At 38.2% G+C, this 22117-nt stretch overlaps 1 protein-coding gene across 2 annotated transcripts in view; it reads right to left on the reverse strand.

The window, feature by feature from the left end:
- rnf121 (ring finger protein 121) overlaps window positions 1–21597 on the reverse strand; it is a 192120-nt gene extending 170523 nt beyond the window's left edge. For both annotated transcript variants that reach the window (XM_052536380.1, XM_052536379.1), the window contains exons 1-2: window positions 21453–21597; window positions 2241–2278 (exon numbers count right to left, since the gene is read on the reverse strand). In XM_052536380.1, coding sequence (XP_052392340.1) covers window positions 2241–2278; window positions 21453–21530 — 116 coding nt within the window. In that variant the 5' untranslated portion in view covers window positions 21531–21597. The remainder of the gene's footprint in view (window positions 1–2240; window positions 2279–21452) is intronic.
- Between the last annotated feature and the right edge of the window lie 520 nt (window positions 21598–22117).

The raw sequence follows: 22117 nt of genomic DNA on the forward strand, positions 1-22117 counted from the left end.
ACAAGGGTCTTAAAAGCACTACAACAGCATGGGGTGAAACAGACCAAAAAAATGTGAATTCTTCAAAAGAGAGGTTCGCTATGTGGGAGGACTCATTTCTGCTGAAGGTGTCCGCATTGACACAAAAGACATCAACGCCATTTTGTCACTTGGCATCAAGTCACCAAGCACCATTGGAGAAGTGCGAAGATTGCTGGGATTCTTAAGCTATTACAGAACATACATCCAGGACTTCTCTAGAGTTGCCAAACCCCTCTATGATCTTCTGCAAGTAAAGAACAATAATACAGACAGACTAATGGAAAGAAACAACAAAACCAAAGGGAAAGGTAACCAGCTTCCTTCTAAAACACCAGTGGTCTGGACTGAAGAACACAAGAACACCCTGGGAACACTGATTGACATCCTTACCCATCCACCTGTGCTGGCTTATCCTGATTTCAACTCGCCCTCTGCATACTGATGCATCTCAGAAGGGTTTGGGGGCAGTTCTCTATCAATGGCAAAACGGAAAGTTTTGCACGTTTTGATATTTAAACATATAAATGTAAGAAATTATTATTATAAAGCCTTCTTGAAAATAGATCAGTTTTAAAATTGTGGCGAGTCTCCAAAAATAAATAAATGTATGGGAACACATCACACAGCACAACCACCTGAGCCCAACTTCAGTCTACTCATCACCTTGACTTTAACTGCGTTTGTAGACGGCACCGCTAGGCAGACCGATATACACAACACAGACCGGAAGTTAACTACTGCCAGGCGCGTGCGCCCGATGAAACTGTCTATATAGATACACGTTTATTTTAATTACTTAAATATATGATGAGTTTGCACTGTGTAGTTCAGCTGCATTTTCTGAACTCTGGGTGACAGTTGAGAGAGTAGAGTTACCATGACGATTGCAGCGCATCCTCAGACAACAAAAAGGACCGTTAAGGAAACAACTAATTCTTGTCTTTCTCTTTCATTTAATGTCAAGGTTAGTTAAATTAATTAATTGTCATACCAAACTGTAATTTACATGTTTTAATGTTCAAACTATTTGTTATTTATTTATTTTATTAATAATTTTAAGACACAGCATGTCATGAAAAGTTTACTCAAGTATCACTTACCTGAAATACTTACTTGATTTGTTTTCTTAAGATACTTACCTGAATTTATGCCAGTTGTAAGAATTAGGGCATTTCTGTACATTCGGTTAAGGTTGTTATCATTTATGTATTGTTTATTTGATCTATACAGTGTGTATTATTTTTTACCAACATGTTTATGAATCATTTTGTGATTCAAAATTTCTTATTGACTCTGAAATACAAATGTGTATGTGTATTAAAAGACAACAAAGAGGACCGTTAAGGAAACAACTAATTCTTCTCTCTCTCTCTCTCATTTAATGTCAAGTTGATTACTGCTTACAGTCTTCCCGACTGCCCGGGACCTGTAACAGTTACTATGATTAAAAGTTACAGATACCTGTTTTATTTCGTTTTTTTTTTTGAAGAAGAAGAATTTTGAAATATCCATTTTAATTTTCAAAAGAATCTAGTAAAATACTACACGCCAACAAACCGCCTGGCTCCAAAAGATCCCTTAGCCTGCCCCTAATGCCGCCCCCATTGCCACGGCAACAATATTTTAGATATCAATATCCCCTCAACAGTTTTAGATCGGCTGTGTTTTGTCTTTATTCTGATGAAGCTGGAAGCAAATGGAGTAAAAATAATATGCTGAATTCAAAGCATTTTGAAAATGACACACTTCCTGCTGCCAGTTGGTGGCGCTATAACTTTGACTCCTAATATTCACAACTATGCTACTAACATCATAAAACGAACAAACTGATGAAGTTTAATTAAAATCAGGTAATGTATGTGGATGGTATTAGACATTTCCTTTTTCTAATTTCTTGCCATAAATTCCACGCCTCGCCATGAAACCAAAAACTAATGCATTGTTAATGTGTTAAGTTATTGGAACTGTAACATTAATTTTCTTCTGCCTGCAAACTCTTAGTGTCTTAAGGAATCTTCTACAGATACATGTGATAACATGTATATGGTTCTTTGAACAAGAAAAATATAGTTTAAACGCTTCCTAATACAGATCTTTAAAGCTTATTTGGACTTAAAATTATCTTTAAAATACAGTATCTGAATGATAATCCTTTTTTTTTTTTTGTTAAATTGGAGGGGGGAAAATCATTTAAATTCATAATAAAGAAAGATACAGACCTCCACTTATCCTCTGGTGAGAGCTCAGAAAGACCAATCTGTTGAAATAAATAACATCAGCATTATGTTACAGCAATATTTTCTAAACAAAAAGGCAACATTACATTGTAACCTGTCCATCAGAAATGGTTACAGTACATGTCAATTTTCCTTTAAAGGGGTCATATAATGCAATTTAAATTTTTCCTTTGGAGTGTTACAAGCTCTTGGTGAATGAAAAGGGTCTGTAAAGTTGCAAAGACTAAAGTCTCAAATCCAAAGAAATATTTTAAGTTAAGACTCTGCCACACCCCCCTAAAATGGCTCATTCAAACACATCCCCACGTCTACGCCATTTTGTGGAAATATTTGCGTAATGCCACCCAAATGTCCACACAAAGAAAGAAGGCGTGGTATCAACCACAGTTAGTGTTGAAGCAGCCATGTCAGGGAGATTTTGTGTATCTAGGTTAGAGCAAAAGCACTTTATTTGGCCTTCCGAAAGTAGATGCATTAAGGAATCTTTAAGATTACCTACAACAGAACAGCAATGCATTTTATGGACAACTGTTTCTGGCACTTCTGAATCAGCTACTTTAAGTATGTTTTGTTATTAGTTTTTAAGTATTTGTTATTGACTATTCAAATGCAGAGTTTTGCGCATTGTGTATGTGCACACACGTGAGAGAGACATAGATAGAGATGGGGGGGGGAGAGGGAGAGAGAGAGAGAGAGAGAGAGACACTGGAGTCAGCCGTCTTAACTGTCCATGGCTTTTGTTTGCGTTTGAGAAGGGCCAGGCATAGAGGACCTACAGTAATGTACAGTATTTGAAAAATAATGTTTTTTTTTTGTTAGCTTTTTTACATAAGAAAACACTCAACCAATGCTATACAAAACTATATAAAGAATCTTGTAATCTCGTCAACACAAAAAAAAAACATTTTACATATTAGATTCAACTTTATTGTCATTATGCAGAGTACAAGTACAGAGCTAATGAAATGCAGTTAGCATCTAACCAGAAGTGCAAGAATATAGTGTTTTATGTACATAAAAGTGCAGAGTAAGTAAACCTATGATTTACAGAATGTACAGTGGAGTTGCTATATACAATATTGATCAGAGTATATACAGAATATAAATATGAATGCAATGTAGGGATTGTATGTACATTATGAACAGAACAATGAAGGATTATATATGCATTATGAACAGCAGGAACGTGAGAACAGTGGTTATAAATACAGTTGGATAAGTGTGCAAAAGTATTGTTGAACAATGTATTATATGCAAAATAACAGTAGTGCAATGATATTTTTTGTAGAAATACTTTACTGTGCTTGTACAGTAACAACTTTATACAGTTTATAGTGTAATAAATTTAACCATGTGCAGTCTGTGCAAAATATGAATAGTAAAAATAATGTATGTAAAGTACTGTGACCAGTGCAGTAAAAGAGCAGGTGCAGGTTAGATTGGTGGGGTGGCGTTCAGAAGTGTCACAGCCTCGAGGAAGAAGCTCTTCCTGAGCATACTAGCTCGAGAGCGTAGGCTCCTGTAACGCCTGCCAGATAAAAGGAGGGTGAAAAGTCCATGGTTATGGTGAGAGGCATCCTTGATGATGTTTCTTGCCCTGCCCAGACAGTGCTTGTGATCAATGTTCTCGATGGAAGTTAACTGGGTGCCGGTGATCCATTGAGCAGTTTTCACCACCTGTTGGAGTGCTTTGCGGTCAGATGCAGAGCATATGCTGTACCATACTGAGATGCAGTTTGTGAGTATGCTCTCAATGGTACAGCGGTAGAATTCAGCAAGGATCCTGGGACTCAGGTGAACTTTCTTAAGGCTCCGTAAGAAGTAAAGGCGCTGCTGTGCCTTTTTGACCAGGGTGGAGGTGTTTAGGGACCAGGTGAGGTCATCTGAGATGTAGATGCAAAGGAACTTGAAACACGCTTCACTACAGGTCCGTTGATGTAGATGGGTGTGTGTACATGATTCCTAGTCCGCCTGAAGTCCACAATGATCTCCTTTGTCTTCTGGGTGTTTAGTTCCAGGTTGTTGGTGGCAAACCACACAGCCAGGTGCTGCACCTCATCCCTGTAGGCTGACTCATCATCATCCTTGATCAGACCTGCCACCGTGGTGTCATCTGCAAATTTGATTATGGTGTTGGAGCCATAATCAGAAACACAGTCATGTGTGAATAGGGAGTACAGGAGAGGGCTAAGTACACAGCCTTGTGGCACTCCAGTGTTCAGGGTAATGATGGAGGAGGAGAAGTTATCTAACTTAACAGACTGAAAATCTAGAATCCAGATGCAGATGGGTGTGCTAATTCCAAGATAGCTGAGTTTGGAGATCAGCTTGGAGGGGATTACAGTATTAAATGCAGAACTGAAATCTATGAACAGCAATCTCACATGTGTGTTTTGACTATGTCCAGGTGGGTGAGGGCAGAGTGAAGTGCCGTTGAGATGGCGTCCTCTGTTGTCCTATTGTTGCAGTAGGCAAATTGGAATGGGTCTAGTGTAGCAGGGAGACAGGATTTTAAGTGGGATGCAACCAGTCTCTCAAAGCACTTGGCAATGATGGGGGTGAGTGCAACAGGACGGAAGACGTAAGGGACTAAGGCAGTGGAGTGTTTCAGTACAGGCACGATGGTGGAGGTTTTGAAGATAGTGGGGACAGTTGTTTGGGCCAGGGACAGATTGAAAATGTCCGTGAAGACCTCAGCCAGCTGCTCCACACAGGCTTTAAGAACACGACCAAGTATTCTATCAGGGCCAGCTGCTTTCCGTCCAGTCACTTTACGCAGAGTGGAGTAAACATATGATGTGGGGAGTGTGAGAGGCAGTTCACTGGGTTGATGCTCAGAGAGAGATCTCATTATTTTGATCAAAACGAGCATAAAAGCGATTGAGCTCGTCTGGGAGGGAGGCACAGAGTTAGGTGGTTTGTAATCTGTGATAGATTGTATGCCTTGCCACATACGCCGCAGGTCTGAAGAATTGAAGTGTTCTTCAATCCTCTGTTTATGTTTTCGTTTGGCCTGGCAGATACCCTTTCTCAGGTTGGCTCTGGCTGAGCTGTAAGCCTCCCGGTCTCCAGACCTGAAGGCTGCATCTTTTGCTTTGAGCAGGAGGCGAACCTCTCTGTTCATCCAGGGTTTCTGATTGGGGAAATTTTTTTTTGTGTGTGTGTGTGTGTGTGGTCACTCTGCTCACACATCTGTTGATGTGCTCCAGGACAGAGTTGGTGTAATTGTCAATGTTGATCTGAGAGTTTGTGGTGGCCTGGGCAGCAAACTTACTCCAGTCTGTGTGCTGGAATTGATGTTGAAGAGTGGAGTCAGCACCTTCCAGCCAGATTTTAACAGTCCTTATTGTAGGTTTCACACATTTGATGACCGGAGTATACTTGGGGAGCAGGAACAATGAGAGGTGGTAAGACTGACCCAGGTGGGGGAGGGGTGTGACTTTGTAGGCATCAGTCACATGAGTATAAACGTGGTCCAATGTTTTATGTCCCCTTGTAGTGCAGGAGACATTTTGATGAAATTTAGGGAGAACAGATTTTAAAGTGCGGTGACTGAAGTCCCAAGGAACAATAAAGGCTCCATCCGGGTGCAGGGTTTGTAATTTGCTAATAGCAGCAAAAAGTTATTTCATAGCCACGTTAGCATTAGCGTCCGGAGGTACATAAACTGCAGCAGCAACAATGCAAGTAAACTCACGTGGTAGATAGAATGGCCTGCAGTTGATAATCAGGAACTCCAGATAAGCAGAGCAGTAGGTATCAACAATGACAGAGTCTTTACACCATGACTTGTTTACATAAATGCATACTCCACCACCTTTGTTTTTACTAGAGGTTACTGCTACTCTGTCAGCCCTGAAGAAAGAGCGTCCATCCATATGCACCACGCTGTTTGGGACATCGTTGCAGAGCCATGTTTCAGTGAATAACATAACATTACAGTCCATAAGCCATTTCTGTGTGAGGGTCCAGATCATCTTGTTCTCGACTGATATACACACACACACACACACACACACACACACACATTACATAGCAATTAGGCAGTTATTTCAAATATTTAATTCTCTAAATTACAACATTTTCTTTCATTATCAAATATAGAAAACTTCATTCTGCATTTATGACCTCAAGATGACCTCAATGCATCACTGCGTGGCTGCCCTGCAAGTTTCATAAACAAACTCAGATGGTCCAGAAAACAGCAATCTTTTGAGCACCCAGATTGAGCAGACTGAGAACAAGGGAGAACCTCGTTTTTTTTTTTCGTTTTTTCTTTTTACATTAAAACATGTCAACATAATCTTTTACTCCATATAAAAAAATTATGATCTTTAAAAAAAAAAAAAGCATCATATGACCCCTTTAAGAAAACACTCAAACAATGCTATACAAAACTATAAAAGAAACTTGACATCTTGTCAACACTCAGAAAAAAAAAATAATAATAATGTACATATACATATACATATATATATATATATTACACATACATACATATATATACATATATACTTAATAAACTCAGATGGTCCAGAAAACAGCAAACTTTTGAGCACCCAGACTGTGCAGACTGGGAACGAGGGAGAACTCGCACATTTTTTTTTCTGTGCGCTTCGCCACTGCAGAGAGAGAAATAGAGGTGCGATTCAGACACCGCATGATTCCTCGCACACATAAAGAGAGAAATAGAGGTGCGATTCAGACACCGCATGATTCGTCTTTTACATGCACAGTTAAAATACCCACTTTGTCAAGTATTCTAGTAAACACAGTCGGTTATGTCTCAAATAAACGTAAACTGGTGAGAAAGAAACCAGATTTGTGTCGGTCCATCCATTTAGCCTTAAAGAGACAGCAGATAATAAATACCTTGTTTCTCTTTGCTAATCAAATAATACCACAGCTTTAACAAAGATGAATCTGCATTTAACTTGTGCAGCACTATTGTTTAAACTTAATTGCAACTTTTATGTTTTTTAGGGAGGGCAAATCGAGGTGGGGGGTTGCTGTTAATATTTTTCAAGTGAACACTCAAAATACATTTTTTACGTAGTATTTTACAATAATAATACTTAAATACATTTACATACGCGTTAACAGGTAATTGTAACACTCTACAATAACGTGTATATAATATATATCTTTTTTTTTTTTTTACAAAAACACTGTTAAATTAAACGGAAAAGCAAGCAGGTAAGCATGATTTGGTGTGGCAGCTAATACAAATAATAATAATTTCCTTACAAAAATCCTGCATTTGGACCAGATCGGTTGCAGAATCACGAGCTTTGGAAATTATTATATTTTTCTATATAGTGTAGAAGTTGACTTTCTCTGTGTCATACGTGGCTGTTTGTCAAGCATGAAGTTATATTTAAATTCTGAATAAAACATCGTAGGCTAAATTTATTAAAAACTGTCACTCATTCGTCACAATCTAACAAAGTTCCAAAAACAATTTAATACAAATACAATGAACGTGACTACACAATGAAACATTTAAATGTCTTTGTTTGTAAAAAAGTTTATGCTATCAGACACGAAAACCTGGTAGAACACCTGACACTAAGTTAAGGTACATAACACACTAGCTGCACATGACATCCTAACTCAAAAGTAGTTGTAAGCCATGCTAGGAAAACCCACAGCAGCTATGTTTTGTTTATTGTTCTTTTACCCATCCTTTCCCTTCCCCTCTTTCCTGAGTAGGAAAACACCTATGCTGCGTTTCCAATGCAGGAACTTTACCCAGGAACTAGGGACTTTGGCCTGGGACTCTGTGTTTTTACACCGCAGGAACCAGTAACTAAAAGTTCTGGGTAAATAAAATGCCCCTCAGAAAGTCCCTGCTGGCGAGGTGGTACTTTTTCAAAGTTCCAGAACTTTCGGGGGTGGGACTTGGGCGCTAAAAATCCTGATTGGTTGAGTTCACGCAGCATTGATTGAGTTCAACCACCATTTATTCGGATCATTTACAAAATATTACTGTTATTGTGTTATGAAATGTAATTTTAAAAGTATTTCAGGCGAGAATGTAGTTATTTAAACTCAAATCTGTGGTTTATTTATAAAGACAGAGCCTATTTAAATGTGTTCGCCGATCTTGGAGACCGGGAACTCCATGCGTTCAGCGGGTGCTAAGTGCTTATGTATCCGCAGAGAAGCAGCCTCACCTTGGCTAGACCTTCTGATTATGTGCCGCTGGCTTTGATGTCTCTTTAGTGGTTAAACATAAAATATAATTTGTTTTGGTTAAATCTAACAGGTTATCTTTGGCCTGTATTCAATTTATCTATGTTAAAATGAAAATAAAAAAGGCAAATTTATATAATATTTCGTTTCATTGTAATGGCTGTATATACAAATATACATATAGAACTACTTTACTTCTAAAATCGATACTATTAGAGATAAAATTGCAACCATTCAGCAGTCAGCTACAGTATCGCATCAGACAGTGCACTATAGACCCCATGAGGAACAGTTCCACTCATTCTCTACTATAGGAGAGGAAGAACTGTATAAACTTGTTAAATCATCTAAACCAACAACATGTATGTTAGACCCTATACCATCTAAGCTCCTAAAAGAGGTGCTTCCAGAAGTCATAGATCCTCTTCTGACTAGGGGTGTGCCGGTTTCAGAATTGGTGATGACGGTTATGACGTGAGTCAAATGTGACGGTTCATAACATAACCGTCGGGGGGGGGGGGGGTGGGGGGTGGGGTGGGGGGGGTCCAAGTCAATTGGTTGTTCTTGGAGATAGCGGGTTAACTCCGTGTCAGCGCGCGCTCTGATCGGTAAAGGGGCAGAGATTTCAGACCTCCGTTTATTAAGGAGATCTGTCACAAAACTCATCATTCGCGCCAACGTTTTTTGAGCAAATTTCAAAGCCGCACCCGCCCGCCATCCGCTGATTGTTTTGGGGTCTATGGCGATGCAATGCTTTGCTGATGCGAGCCGGAAAAAAAAAACCATTGCCATTTGCCCATTAGCTCCGCCCACTACCGGAGAAACTGGTATGTCTTCTGCTTGTTCGAAAATGAATATGAATATTTCTAAATTTAATCCATTATTTTGACAGGAGAAGACAACAAAGAATAGTTTACATATAGCGTGTTGTTTAAGCGTGGTAAGACTCTCGCTCTCTCTCTCTTTGCATGTGTGAGAAACAGTGCTATCAGTAAAGTGACGGTGAGTCATGCGCATTCACAAAGAGTTTACAGAGTGTCAAATACAGGTGCGCTGTGTGTCCATTGAGATGAGCTGAAAAGTTCAGATCGCTTGAAGGAGAGAGAACTCTGAAGCTCAGATGCTGAAATTAATGCAAGCGTCATGCGCTTCAGTCTATGTAGTAAACAAACCTGCACATCTCTGCCATTCATTAATTCACACAGAGACGCGCAGAACACGGATTTATATTTTAAACAACTTTTGCAGCTTAACATTTACAGATACTGGTCCATATGGAGATTTGATTTGATTATTTTATGCTAACTTTGGCAAATTCCATGACTGTCCATATTAAAATGCAAGTTTAATTTTCATGACTGGATTTCGAGATTCCGTCCTCGTTTTTTGCTTCATGGAAATCAGAGCAAATTTCAAAGCCGCACCCGCCCACCATCCACTGCTTGTTTTGCGGTCTATGGCGATGCAATGCTTTGCTGATGCGAGCCGCAAAAAAAAAAGCCATTGTCTGTTCTAGAAAGGATGCAGCAAAGATATTTAATGCTAAAGTATGAGGCATAGGCCTACGCTGAGTTTCATTTACGATGAGATGCGCTCTAGTTCACAGTGCAGTGCAAGCGGCGCGCTGGTGCTTCCATGTCACGGTTATCATTGTCTGCTTTACTTGCTTTTTATTTATTAAAATACATGCAATTGGTTGATGAAACATTTATTAAAATTAAGATAAAATTTGTACAAAACGAAATTCGTTTTTAAGAAAGGTTTTCTACAAAGCAAAATTTTATGAAGTGGTAAATATCATGTCTGACGATTTACAAAACTTCATTAAGTGGTAAAAACCATGTCTCCCGATATATTGCGCATCTTATGATCTTATCTAAAAAATGAAAATAATTTTTGATAAAAAATGTTTGTAAAAAATATTTTAATGACACGGTTTTGCCGGTTATAGAGTTCTAATGACGGTGTTCAACTATAACCGTCGGTCTCACGGTTATATACTAACCGTCACACCCCTACTTCTGACTATTATTAATTCCTCATTGTCATTAGGATATGTACCCAAAACCTTCAAACTGGCTGTTATTAAGCCTCTCATCAAAAAACACCAACTTGACCCCAAAGAACTAGTTAATTATAGACCAATCTCGAATCTACCTTTTCTGTCCAAGATACTAGAAAAGGTGGTATCCTCACAATTATATTCCTTTTTAGAGAAAAAAAATGGTATATGTGAGGATTTCCAGTCAGGATTTAGACCGTATCATAGTACTGAGACTGCTCTCAGAGTTACAAATGATCTGCTTTTATCATCTGATCGTGGGTGTATCTCTCTATTAGTTTTATTGGATCTTAGTGCTACGTTTGACACAATTGACCACAACACTCTTTTGCATAGACTTGAACACTTTGTTGGCATTAATGGAAGTGCATTAGCATGGTTTAAATCGTACTTATATGACCGCCATCAGTTCCTAGCAGTGAATGAAGATGTATCATATCGATCACAAGTGCAGTATGGAGTACCTCAAGGCTCAGTACTAGGGCCGCTACTCTTCACGCTTTATATGTTACCCTTGGGAGATATCATCAGGAAACATGGTGTTAGCTTTCACTGTTATGCTGATGATACTCAGCTCTATATTTCTTGGTGAAAACACACCAATTTGAAAAAATAAATGGAATGCATAATCGATATAAAAAATTGGATGACGAGTAATTTCTTACTGCTAAATTCAGAAAAAACAGAGGTGTTAATTATAGGACCTAAAAACTCTGCTTGTAATAACCTAGAACACTGTCTAAGACTTGATGGCTGCTCTGTCAATTCTTCGTCATCATTTAGGAACCGGGGATGCGCTATTTGATTGCAATCTTTCCTTAGAAAGCCACATTTCTAGCATTTGTAAAACCACATTTTTCCATCTCAAAAATATATCTAAATTACGGCCTATGCTCTCAATGTCAAATGCAGAAATGCTAATCCATGCATTTATGACCTCAAGGTTAGATTATTGTAATGCTTTATTGGGTGGTTGTTCTGCACGCTTAGTAAACAAACTACAGCTAGTCCAAAATGCAGCAGCAAGAGTTCCTGTCAACACTGCACTGGCTCCCTATCAAACATCGTATAGATTTAAAAATATTGGTTATTACTTATAAAGCCCTGAATGGTTTAGCACCTCAGTATTTGAATGAGCTCCTTTTACATTCTAATCCTCTACGTCCGCTACGTTCTCAAAACTCAGGCAATTTGATAATACCTAGAATATCTAAATCAACTGCGGGCGGCAGATCCTTTTCCTATTTGGCGCCTGAACTCTGGAATAACCTACCAAACATTGTTCGGGATCTAGATTAAAGACCCATCTCTTTAAACTGGCTTACACATAACATACTAATTATGCTTTTAATATCCAAATCCGTTAAAGGATTTTTAGGCTGCATTAATTAGGTAAACCGGAACCGGAAACACTTCACATAACACCCTATGTACTTGCTACATCATTAGAAGAATGGCATCTACGCTAATATTTGTCTGTTTCTCTCCTATTCCGAGGTCACCGTAGCCACCAGATCCAGTCTGTATCCAGTTCAGAGGGTCACTGCAGTCACCCGAATCTAGTACGTAAACAGACCAGATGGTGGATCAGCACCTAGAAAGGACCTCTACTGCCCTGAAAGACAGCGGAGACCAGGACAACTAGAGCCCCAGATACAGATCCCCTGTAAAGACCTTATCTCAGAGGACCACAGGAAACAGATGATTCTTCTGCACAATCTGACTTTGCTGCAGCCTGGAATTAATCTACTGGTTTCGTCTGGTCAGAGGAGAACTGGCCCCTGAACTAAGTACATTTCAGCAGCTGTTATTATGTTTAAATGAAAACGAAAAGAGGCAGTGGTATTTGATATCCTATTTGTTTTATTGTAAATATACAGAGAGGAAAATTGCAGTTGCCAAAGCGAGCTGAGTTCACGCAGCATTGTTTGGGTTAACCCCCATTTATTCGGATCATTTTCAAAATATTACTGTTATTGTCTCATGAAATGTAATTTTAAAAGTATTTCAGGCGAGAAAGTAGTTGTTTGAAACTCAAATCTGTGGTTTATTTATAAAGACAGCGCCTGTTTTAAAATGAGTTTCGCCGATCCCGGAGACGGTGAGCTCCACGCGATCAGCGGGACCTCAGTCCTCATGTATCCGCAGAGAAGCAGCCTCACCTCGGCTATGCCTTCTGATATGTGCCGCTGGCTGTGATGTCTCTTTAGTGGTTAAACATAAAATGTAATTTGTTTTGGGTAAATCTAACAGGTTATCTTTGGTCTGTATTCAATTTATCTTTATGTTTATCTATAATATTTCGTTTCACTGTAATGGCTGTATATATACACACACATAGCCCTGAACAATGTACATTTCTGCAGCTCATTCATTATGTTTAAATCAAAACTAAAGGAGGCAGTGGTATTTGACATCCTATTTTGTTTTATTGTTAATATACAGAGAGGAAAATTGCAGTAGCCATGGTCAGCTGACTGAAGTTATCAAGAACGCTGCTGTTTGCAGAATTACCGGACCTGCGTCCTCGCGAACATCACACTCCCGAGTCGAATGCACAAAGTCTGAACTACCGAGGATGCGTCCAAAATCAGCGTACTTTGTATTGAGAAACGCACGCAGACCTAAGATCTGGAAAATTCGGACCACGTGATTGATAAGATAACATAGGATTTATGAACAGGGAGGAGAAATATACAACGTCCCGAGCAAAGACACTAATTAATCATTTGGGAGGTGTCCCACAGCTCGGTTTAAATACTCAGGACACCATCAAATTATTCTTTTAGTTTTAGCTTTTAGTGTAAGCTTTGAGCTTTTGCTTTTAGTCATGCCTGCTTCTGGCTTTTATCTCTTTAGCTTTTAGTCATCACTTTTAGCCATGTTTTTTGCAATTAATTTTTGCATTCTTTGAGCACCATTCCAGTGTGCTTTTGGCCAGCTACTTAGCCATGATGAAAAGAAACGCCACCCAGTCTCGACAAACTTTACTTCTGTTCTTTTACTTTTATTTCTTTTCCGTTGAGAGTTTCGAGTTTTGTGACGCCGTGTGCCCGCCTAAAACTACAACCAGCCCACAACTCTGCATCTTCAGACAACTCCCAACTACGGGCTTCCCAAGATGTCACCTCAACGACTACTGAACTTCCAGCCAATAAGCAACCTCAGGAAACCCCCTTTTCAACTACAAGAAAGGGAACCCCCTTTACACAGGCAATGCAAGTAACTTACCTCCAGACTCTGAGCTGAATTGGTGTATCTAATATAATCTGAACCTCAATGAGGAACTCAAGTTAATTAAGTGATTGATAGTTGTTCATATCTATGCAATTTCTGTAAACTTGGGATTTCACATTGACATTCTCTTAAACTTTTTTTTTTGTGGTTGTGGTGCTGTCACACTAGCACTTTTGGTGTGCAACCGGGTTTGATTGACGATGGATGATTTACTTGTTTGCGGTCTTTGTGGTTCTGGTCCCATGTTGCCGATGCATGGTAGGGATTGAGATCCTGGGGATTGCATGGATCTAGGGATTGGAGATGGGCCTTGCCCTTTCTCTGCATCTTCTCTCTCATAGCACTATCTCTGAGAGTTCAGAAGCCAATGCTGCAGTCTCTTCCCCCTCCAACTGAGAGCTCAACGATGCAGCAATCTTCCTCCGAGGAGGTCGATGTTGTTAACACGGATACAAAGGAGTTTAAGGACTTGTCACCTCAGTCTCGCATATGAACAGTAGGGCTTGACAATATGGACTGCATGAAGGCCCGAGGACAGCGTGAAAGATGTTCAGGTCAGTAGACAGATTTGTCACTTGCCCAATCGGACCACTGCAGCATCATTACAATATCTTATCATTTGCATGCATTTTTAAGACTTGTTAATTGAAAAATTCAAAGCATTTGGGTGCAAAAGACAACTCCTTTCAGTACTCTTGAGCTGTGTTCTTTGTGGATAGTGTGCGCACGCACACAGCCACATCTCTGACATGCACAAGTCGCTGAAAAAAATCAAACAGTTTAGTTCTCCACACTGGGTTCAACTTAAATCTGGCAAAGCATCTGTAATATGGTTTGCTATTAATAACACGTAAAACAAACAGGGTTCAGCTAATTTATGTTTCTGTTGATGTATGCACATTCTGGCTTCCCAGACATTACAATAACAGCGATAAAAAAAAAAGAACAAAAAAGTGGACAAACCATTCACTCAACGGGTTGGTGGTGATAGCGTGCACGTACAGGTGAGACCTGAACAACACATTGATATCCGTGTTTACACTAAACTCATCTAACTTAACTCAAGCTTTGTCAGTTTACACATTTAAGGACGCAAGCTCACGTGCAGTGAGAAAATTTGTGCATGCACTCATCCAAAGCATGCAAACCCACGCCTCAGAACGCGTGTAAATATTAAGCTCTCTCTTAAGTATTGTGTTTAAATGGACAAATTCACACAAAACCTGTCAAAATGACCATCTTGGTAAGTATTCTACTGCAGACATAGCCGGCTGAATGTAGGCCTTCTGTATCAGTGCACTGGATTATGCTCGTAAAGTGTCTTTATATTAATCGAACAGCAGCAACAAAGAAATCACTCACTGCTCTTAATTGAAAATCTTTTGTAACCTTGATAAAGAACCATCTTTAATTTATAGTCCAATATGCAATACTTTTTTACATTTGATTACTTTATTCAAATTCTGTAGAACTCCCTATAAAAAAACTGAAAATCACAGTTTATTTTACTTGCATCTTTACTCCATTGTATTTGTGTTGTTGCTTGTAGTTTTTTATATATATATATATATATATATATATATATATATATATATATATATATATATATATATATATATATATATATATATATATATATATATATATATATATATATATATATATAGAATAAAAAAAGAATATGGTTGTTGTTTTATTTCAGACTGTATTCTTTTCTGTGCTTGCACACAAACGGCACTGCAATCATTTTCCCAATTAGGGATGCAGCGATTAACCAATTTAATTATTAACCGCACTTTAAAATGGCACGGTTAATTAATCGCAAAGGCTCCACTACACCAAGTGTTTCTGTTGCATGGAATGAAACAGTTGCAACTTGCGCAAAACGAAAACAAAATTACACTAGCGGTGATCAACCTAGAGACATGGAGGCTGCTACAACACAGTATTTCCACCAGAGAAATGACTGATGAAAGCGTTTTTGCCATAAAAATGCTACTAAAGAGCGAATACACTGCTTTAAACTATTTTAATTCAAAATGTAAAGGCAAGACTGACGGGAAGCTACAACTCGTTAGCCCAGCATTCTGCCCGCATCAGATCGGACCGAGATGAAATAGTGCAGTAAGATTACATGTATTTGAATTAAATAATTATAACATTTAGCTTCTTTAATTATTCGATCGGGAGAGGGAGTGAGAGACAAAGAAGTTTGTGTGAACCTGCATTAGTGCATCTCTCTATGAATGTGTTTAGTTAGTTAAACAGTGATTTTACCCCCACATTGCTAATTAATATAATGTAACAATTCAGTATTTAATATAAGCTATTTTATTAATAAAAGTTGCATGGCAGGGTTCACAACAAGTTTGTGTCCTTCTGAATGTGTAGGCTGTTTGTGCCAAACTGAAAACACTAAATACTTTTGTGGTCCATTTCCATCAGTTATTTTCAAAAGGGTAATACAGACATGTATGTTTACAGAGCAGAGGTCACCTTTTTAATTACAATTGGAGAGATATACTTTTGTTTGTCTTTATTATTATTATTTTGTGCTGTATTATTTCTGTATCAAAAGCCAATAAATAATATTTTAATATCTAAAAAGTGTCCATGTGATTTAATAATTTTGTAACAATAATAATAATAATAATAATTCAGTACATTTATATAGCGCTTTTCTAGGCACTCAAAGCACTTTACATAGTCAGGGGGTATCTCCTCATCCACCATGATGCGAGGGCAGCCATATTGCGCCAGAACGCCCACCACACACCAGCTTACTGGTGTAGAGGAGACAGAGTGATGAAGCCAATCAGTAGATTTGGGGATTGTTAGGAGGCCATGATGGTCAGAGGCCAATGGGCGAATTTAGCCAGGATGCCGAGGTCACACCTCTACTCTTTTTCGCAAGACACCCTGGGATTTTTATTGACCACAGAGAGTCAGGACCTCGGTTTAATGTCTCATCCGAAGGACAGTGCTTGTTGACAGTATAGCGTACCCATCACTACACAGGGGCGCTATGACCCACACAGACCACAGGGTGAGCACCCCCTGCTGGCCTCACTAGCACCTCTTCCAGCAGCAACCTAGTTTTCCCAGGAGGTCTCCCATCCAGGTACTGACCAGGCTCAGCCCTGCTTAGCTTCAGTGGGAAACCGGTCTTGGTCTCCAAGGGTGATATGGCTGCCGACAATTTTGTGAAATTAATGAATGTATAATAATCATCATAATCGTGAAACCGTGATTATTTCTCATACAATAATTGTACCAATAAAATCTTTAATCTTTGCATCCCTATTTCTAATGGCCATTTGTGTGGAAATTTTAAGTTAATAGTTTACTAAACTGCCAGAAATGCTGAAGACAGACACAAAGTGAAGAAAATACAGTAGCAGACAGAACAAGATCACTCACTGTTCATGATGCTTTGAAATGTAGGAAGAAAATTCAAACATTGAATTTTATATTAATGCATTTCTGATGGGAAAGAAACTGACTGTGCATCATTATGATGCATTTAAATTATTAATAAGCACTGCTGTTTACAGTGGTAACTAAGGAAATGCTGTATTAGTGTACCATAAGCTCCGCCTGGTGTCAGAGAGTGAATCTGCATCTCAATCATTGCACTTGCACTCTCAGACTCTTGTGCTTCCACTAGCGACGTCACTTGCAGTCTTTATTTTTTATTTTGTTGAATATTTTATTACTTTTTGTTTGAATTTCCCAAAATGTTATAACAGTAGCCAGATGGCGAAAACAAAAAAAAATAAACCGAATTACAAATGTCACTTGCAATTGCTACTTGCACTCTCTGCTTCCTGAGACACTTGCAATCGACACAAATCATGCATGTCGCCAATGGAGACAAGAAACTGTGGTGGTGCTTAAATGATTAAACCTAATTTAGTACTATAACGTACAGCAGGGATAGGCAACTCCGGTCCTGGAGTTTAGCTTCAGCTCTCATAAAAACACACCTGCCTGTATCTATCTAGAAATCCCGAAAACACTGATTGCCTTGTTCAGGTGTGATTAATTAGGGTTGGAGCTAAACTCTGCAGTATAGTGGCCCTCCAGGACCGGGGTTGCTTATCCCTGATGTACAGGGTCCTGCAAGAAAAAGACAAGACCGGCAAATCCGTGGCCACAACACCAGAATATGAATGCTTTCGCTTGAAGTCTCTTGCTAAACGTTTTCCTCCAGTAGAAAAACAAACACTTAAAATGAATTAATGTATTAAGATGCTATTAAAACATCAAATTAAATATACAGTTCATTATTTTAAAGAATATGGATATAGTATTTTCAATTCAGAATTCAGTGATGTCATCTCTGTTCAGTTTAAATAGTGTCTGTGCATTTATTTGCAATCAAGTCAATGATATCGCTGTAGATGAAGTGACCCCAACTAAGCAAGCCAGAGGTGATGGTGGCAAGGAACCCGAAACTCCATCGGTAGAAAAGGATACCACCTTTTCTAGTATCTTGGACAGAAAAGGGAGATTCGAGTTTGGTCTATAGTTAACTAGTTCTTTGGGGACAAGTTGTGGTTTTTTGATGAGAGGCTTAATAACAGCCAGTTTGAAGGTTTTGGGGACATATCCTAATGACAAATGAGGAATTAATAATAGTCAGTAGAGGATCAATGACTTCTGGAAGCACCTCTTTTAGGAGCTTAGATGGTATAGGGTCTAACATACATGTTGTTGGTTTAGATGATTTAACAAGTTTATACAGTTCTTCCTCTCCTATGGTAGAGAATGAGTCGAACTGTTTCTCAGGGGGTCTATAGTGCACTTTCTGATGTGATACTGTAGCTGACAATTTTAAAATTGTATCTCTAAGATCTAAGCACGCGCATCTGGTTTTGTTAACAGAGCAAAGGAAATCTGCGTGCGAGTCAGTGATGCGTGGGTTGATTCGAAATGAGCGGGTGCCCGCGGTTACGAGTCATCCAAAAATATTTTTAATGATATTCGGGTAGCGGTCGGTCGGATCCTTTGAAATAAAAATGCCAATTAAACCTTTGTCATTTATATAGTACTAGACACATTTTTTAAATACATAGTCCTACACTTTATTGGCTGAATAACTGGCATGAAGATGACGCACAAGCTCAGTCTGCATGTAGAAATGGAGGCAGCAAAAAAGAATGCCTGGGGGGCAACGTCGCTGTTTTTGGTAAAACATGATTTTGACGACTTCATTAAGTTTTGTTTTATAGAAAACTATTTTTAAAAGATTTTCGTTTCATATAAATTGTATCTTAATTTTGATCAATGTTTTATCAATCAGTTGCTCGTATTTAATAAGAAGCAAATATATAGCCTAGCAGACAATGTAATGGCGCCGGCACGATCACTTGCATTGCATGTGAACTAAACTCAGTGTGTGCCTCACGGATTTGAGAAATATAGGCTATATATTACAGAAAGCTTGAAATGTCTTCTTTTAAACGAAAATATTCAAACCAAAATAAATGGGCTACTCTCTGATGATGTAATCCATATGAAATGTGCATTTCTCTCTGGCGTTCATAGCGAGTCTGCATCGTCAACTTCATCTTTGCAGCGACACAGAAAACACAAGTTTATTACTAAACAATTAAATGTCTCCTTGCATATTTTCGAACCAGCAGGCCATTCTGGGTTGAGGGAGACCCCACGGAATGAGCGCGCGGATCGGGATATTCAGAAATGCGCTCTCCGCTCACGAGCTCGGATCGGAATAAACCTGAGCCTCAATAGCCGCATTTCCACTGTCGGGCCAGTGCGAGCCAGGGCTTAAAGCGGGCCGGGCGGGGCTCATAGACCTGGGCCAGTAGCACCGAGGCCAGAATAGCGCAGGGTTTCCACAGTGGAGCTTGAAGCACCGCTGCACGTCACTAAAACACGCCCTTTACACGCCTCTCAGAACAACGTCATGCAACCTCATCATTTCACCAACAAAGAGAATTTATCAGAAAACTAAGAAATAAGTCACTGGAACATGCGGGATCACAAAGCAAACATGATAAAAGCGGCCGTTTGTTTGCATGCTTTGTTAAATATTCAAATTCAAAAGCATCAATGTTTTAACTATAGAATACATGATACATTGATCATATTGATTTAATTTATCAGGACTCAAAATTAATCACACATGAATACACTTATTTCTATTTTATTTATTTCTTTTTAACGCTCATGAAAATAGCCTGCTTATTCAGTCGAATCTGTTTCTGTTTATTAGCCACAGTAGCCATATTTAGAATGAATGATAATATCTCTATTCTTATAAAAGCTCCCGAACAAAAAACATTATTTGGCTATATTCTTTTATGATAGGCAACGTGAGAAAAACTCTCGAGACGAGGCTTGTGACAGATAATATAAGTTACTTAATAAATACACAATTGTGATAGAGAATAAGGAGCTGACGTCTGATTTCTTCAAGTGGTCATATTTTACCATGTTTACTATATGTTTAGCGTGCATATCTTTTGCATCGCTTATAAATATTTCAGCCTTGTATGGTGATTCTAATCCACATTGGATCAAGTTATTTCAAACACTCACTGCTGACTGAAAGAGAGTTGAAAAAAAAAAAAACAACAAAGAAAAAAAAAAACATCCCTGAACACGGTTTTATTTTATTTGTATTTTTTTTCCACGTCAAGACATTTTGTTTTACATCTTTACTTAGTGATTATTTTGACTTATGTCGGTTCTAGAGACATTTGATACAGCTCTCATTGGTTTTCTTTTGGAAATATGTTTAAAATTTATACTAAATGCATTTATGACTGTAAAGCATGTCTATGTTTGTCAAAATCGTGATTAAAATCGAAATCGCAAAATTGATAAAAAAAAAAAATTGTGATAGGTTTTTTTGTCCATATCGCACAGCCCTATACAATGCACTATGAATTGATGAGCTGCTGGGTCCCCTGGTTAAGTGCTTAAAAAACACAATAAAGAAATTGTCCTTTTAATATAAGACAGTCAACACTTACTAGAAAATACCAAGGAAACAATTATGTTTATTCTTAACTATATTTTCAAAGATGTAACGTTAATGGTAAAATCTAAGTCCAGACAACACTGAATTACACTTTGGAACAATATTTCCACCATATTTTACATTTTATTGTCTCAAAAGCTATTTGAAATATTAAAGTAGACAATTTACTTGCATTTAATATTTTGTGTGTGTGTGTTTAAAATGACATTGGCAAAATGTAATTTGATGCGAACTCGTCTTTGACCCACATCCAAACATCACACTACTAACGTTACATAATCCTACCATTACATTAACATTACTGTAAAGGTTGCTTTTTAATGGTGTAAACGGGGCTTCATTTTTCATCTCTAATGTTCATCTAATTTCGTGCCTCATTTGAATATAAAGACTTCTCTAAAGTTACTTTATTTAAATATTAAAAATAATAATAATAATACTGAGTGCATCTTTAAAACCTAAAAAAAAATCTTATAATAACTTCGCATTAGTTTACCTTATGTCTTACCTAATTACTGTTTGTGTTCACGTATTTACAGTTTGATTATCATATGGAAACACGATTATAACAACTGAAGTGAATTTTGAACTGGTTAAAAGAATCCCCTGTAGCCTACATTCTAATTATTAGAGATAGTCACAGAAAAGCTCGCGCTCTTTTTACATCATCCACAAACAGTTATCCAACCTGAGATGCGTCGTCAGAATGTCCGTGTCCATGATCGTGTTCCACACCGTTAACCTCCACTTCAAACACCCCTGCCATTTTCTACGCTTACGATCAGACTATTCAATATACTTCCGGGTTAACGTTACGTTAGTGCAACCCACCTTCTACCTCTTCGGGAATTAACGGAAGCTTGTATCCAAATGCGTTGCACTCATATGGTTGCACTACTGCCATCTTCCGGAGGGATTGTACTGTCTATGGGAAAAACAGAGTTTGGAGGTTTTTTTTTTTTTAGAACAATATCAATTTAAAAAAACTTAAATGGGGAACAATAACTTGCATATGACAAAATATACACTTTTACAATCACATCTCCATCATACCTAAATTTCTGTGTATATATTACTACATATAATAACAACAAACAAAACAAATATTATTTAAACATTTCAGGGGGTGGCAAGTAAAAGAAAAGAGAAAACAAGAAAGGAATGTAAGGTCTTAAAAGGAAAGAGACTCATGCATGGTTTTATACAATTCCGCATGGAATTGATTATCTTTGGATAAATGTTTCAAAGATTCTAAGTATTTTTTACATTCATTTTTAAAGCAGTTTAAAGTGGGTTTATTGTTATCCCACTGTATATATTTACCCATTGTAATAATAAGGTTTAACATCAATG

The sequence above is a fragment of the Carassius gibelio genome, chromosome A21, assembly GCF_023724105.1.
Source record: "Carassius gibelio isolate Cgi1373 ecotype wild population from Czech Republic chromosome A21, carGib1.2-hapl.c, whole genome shotgun sequence".
In the NCBI taxonomy this organism is placed as follows: Eukaryota; Metazoa; Chordata; class Actinopteri; order Cypriniformes; family Cyprinidae; genus Carassius; species Carassius gibelio.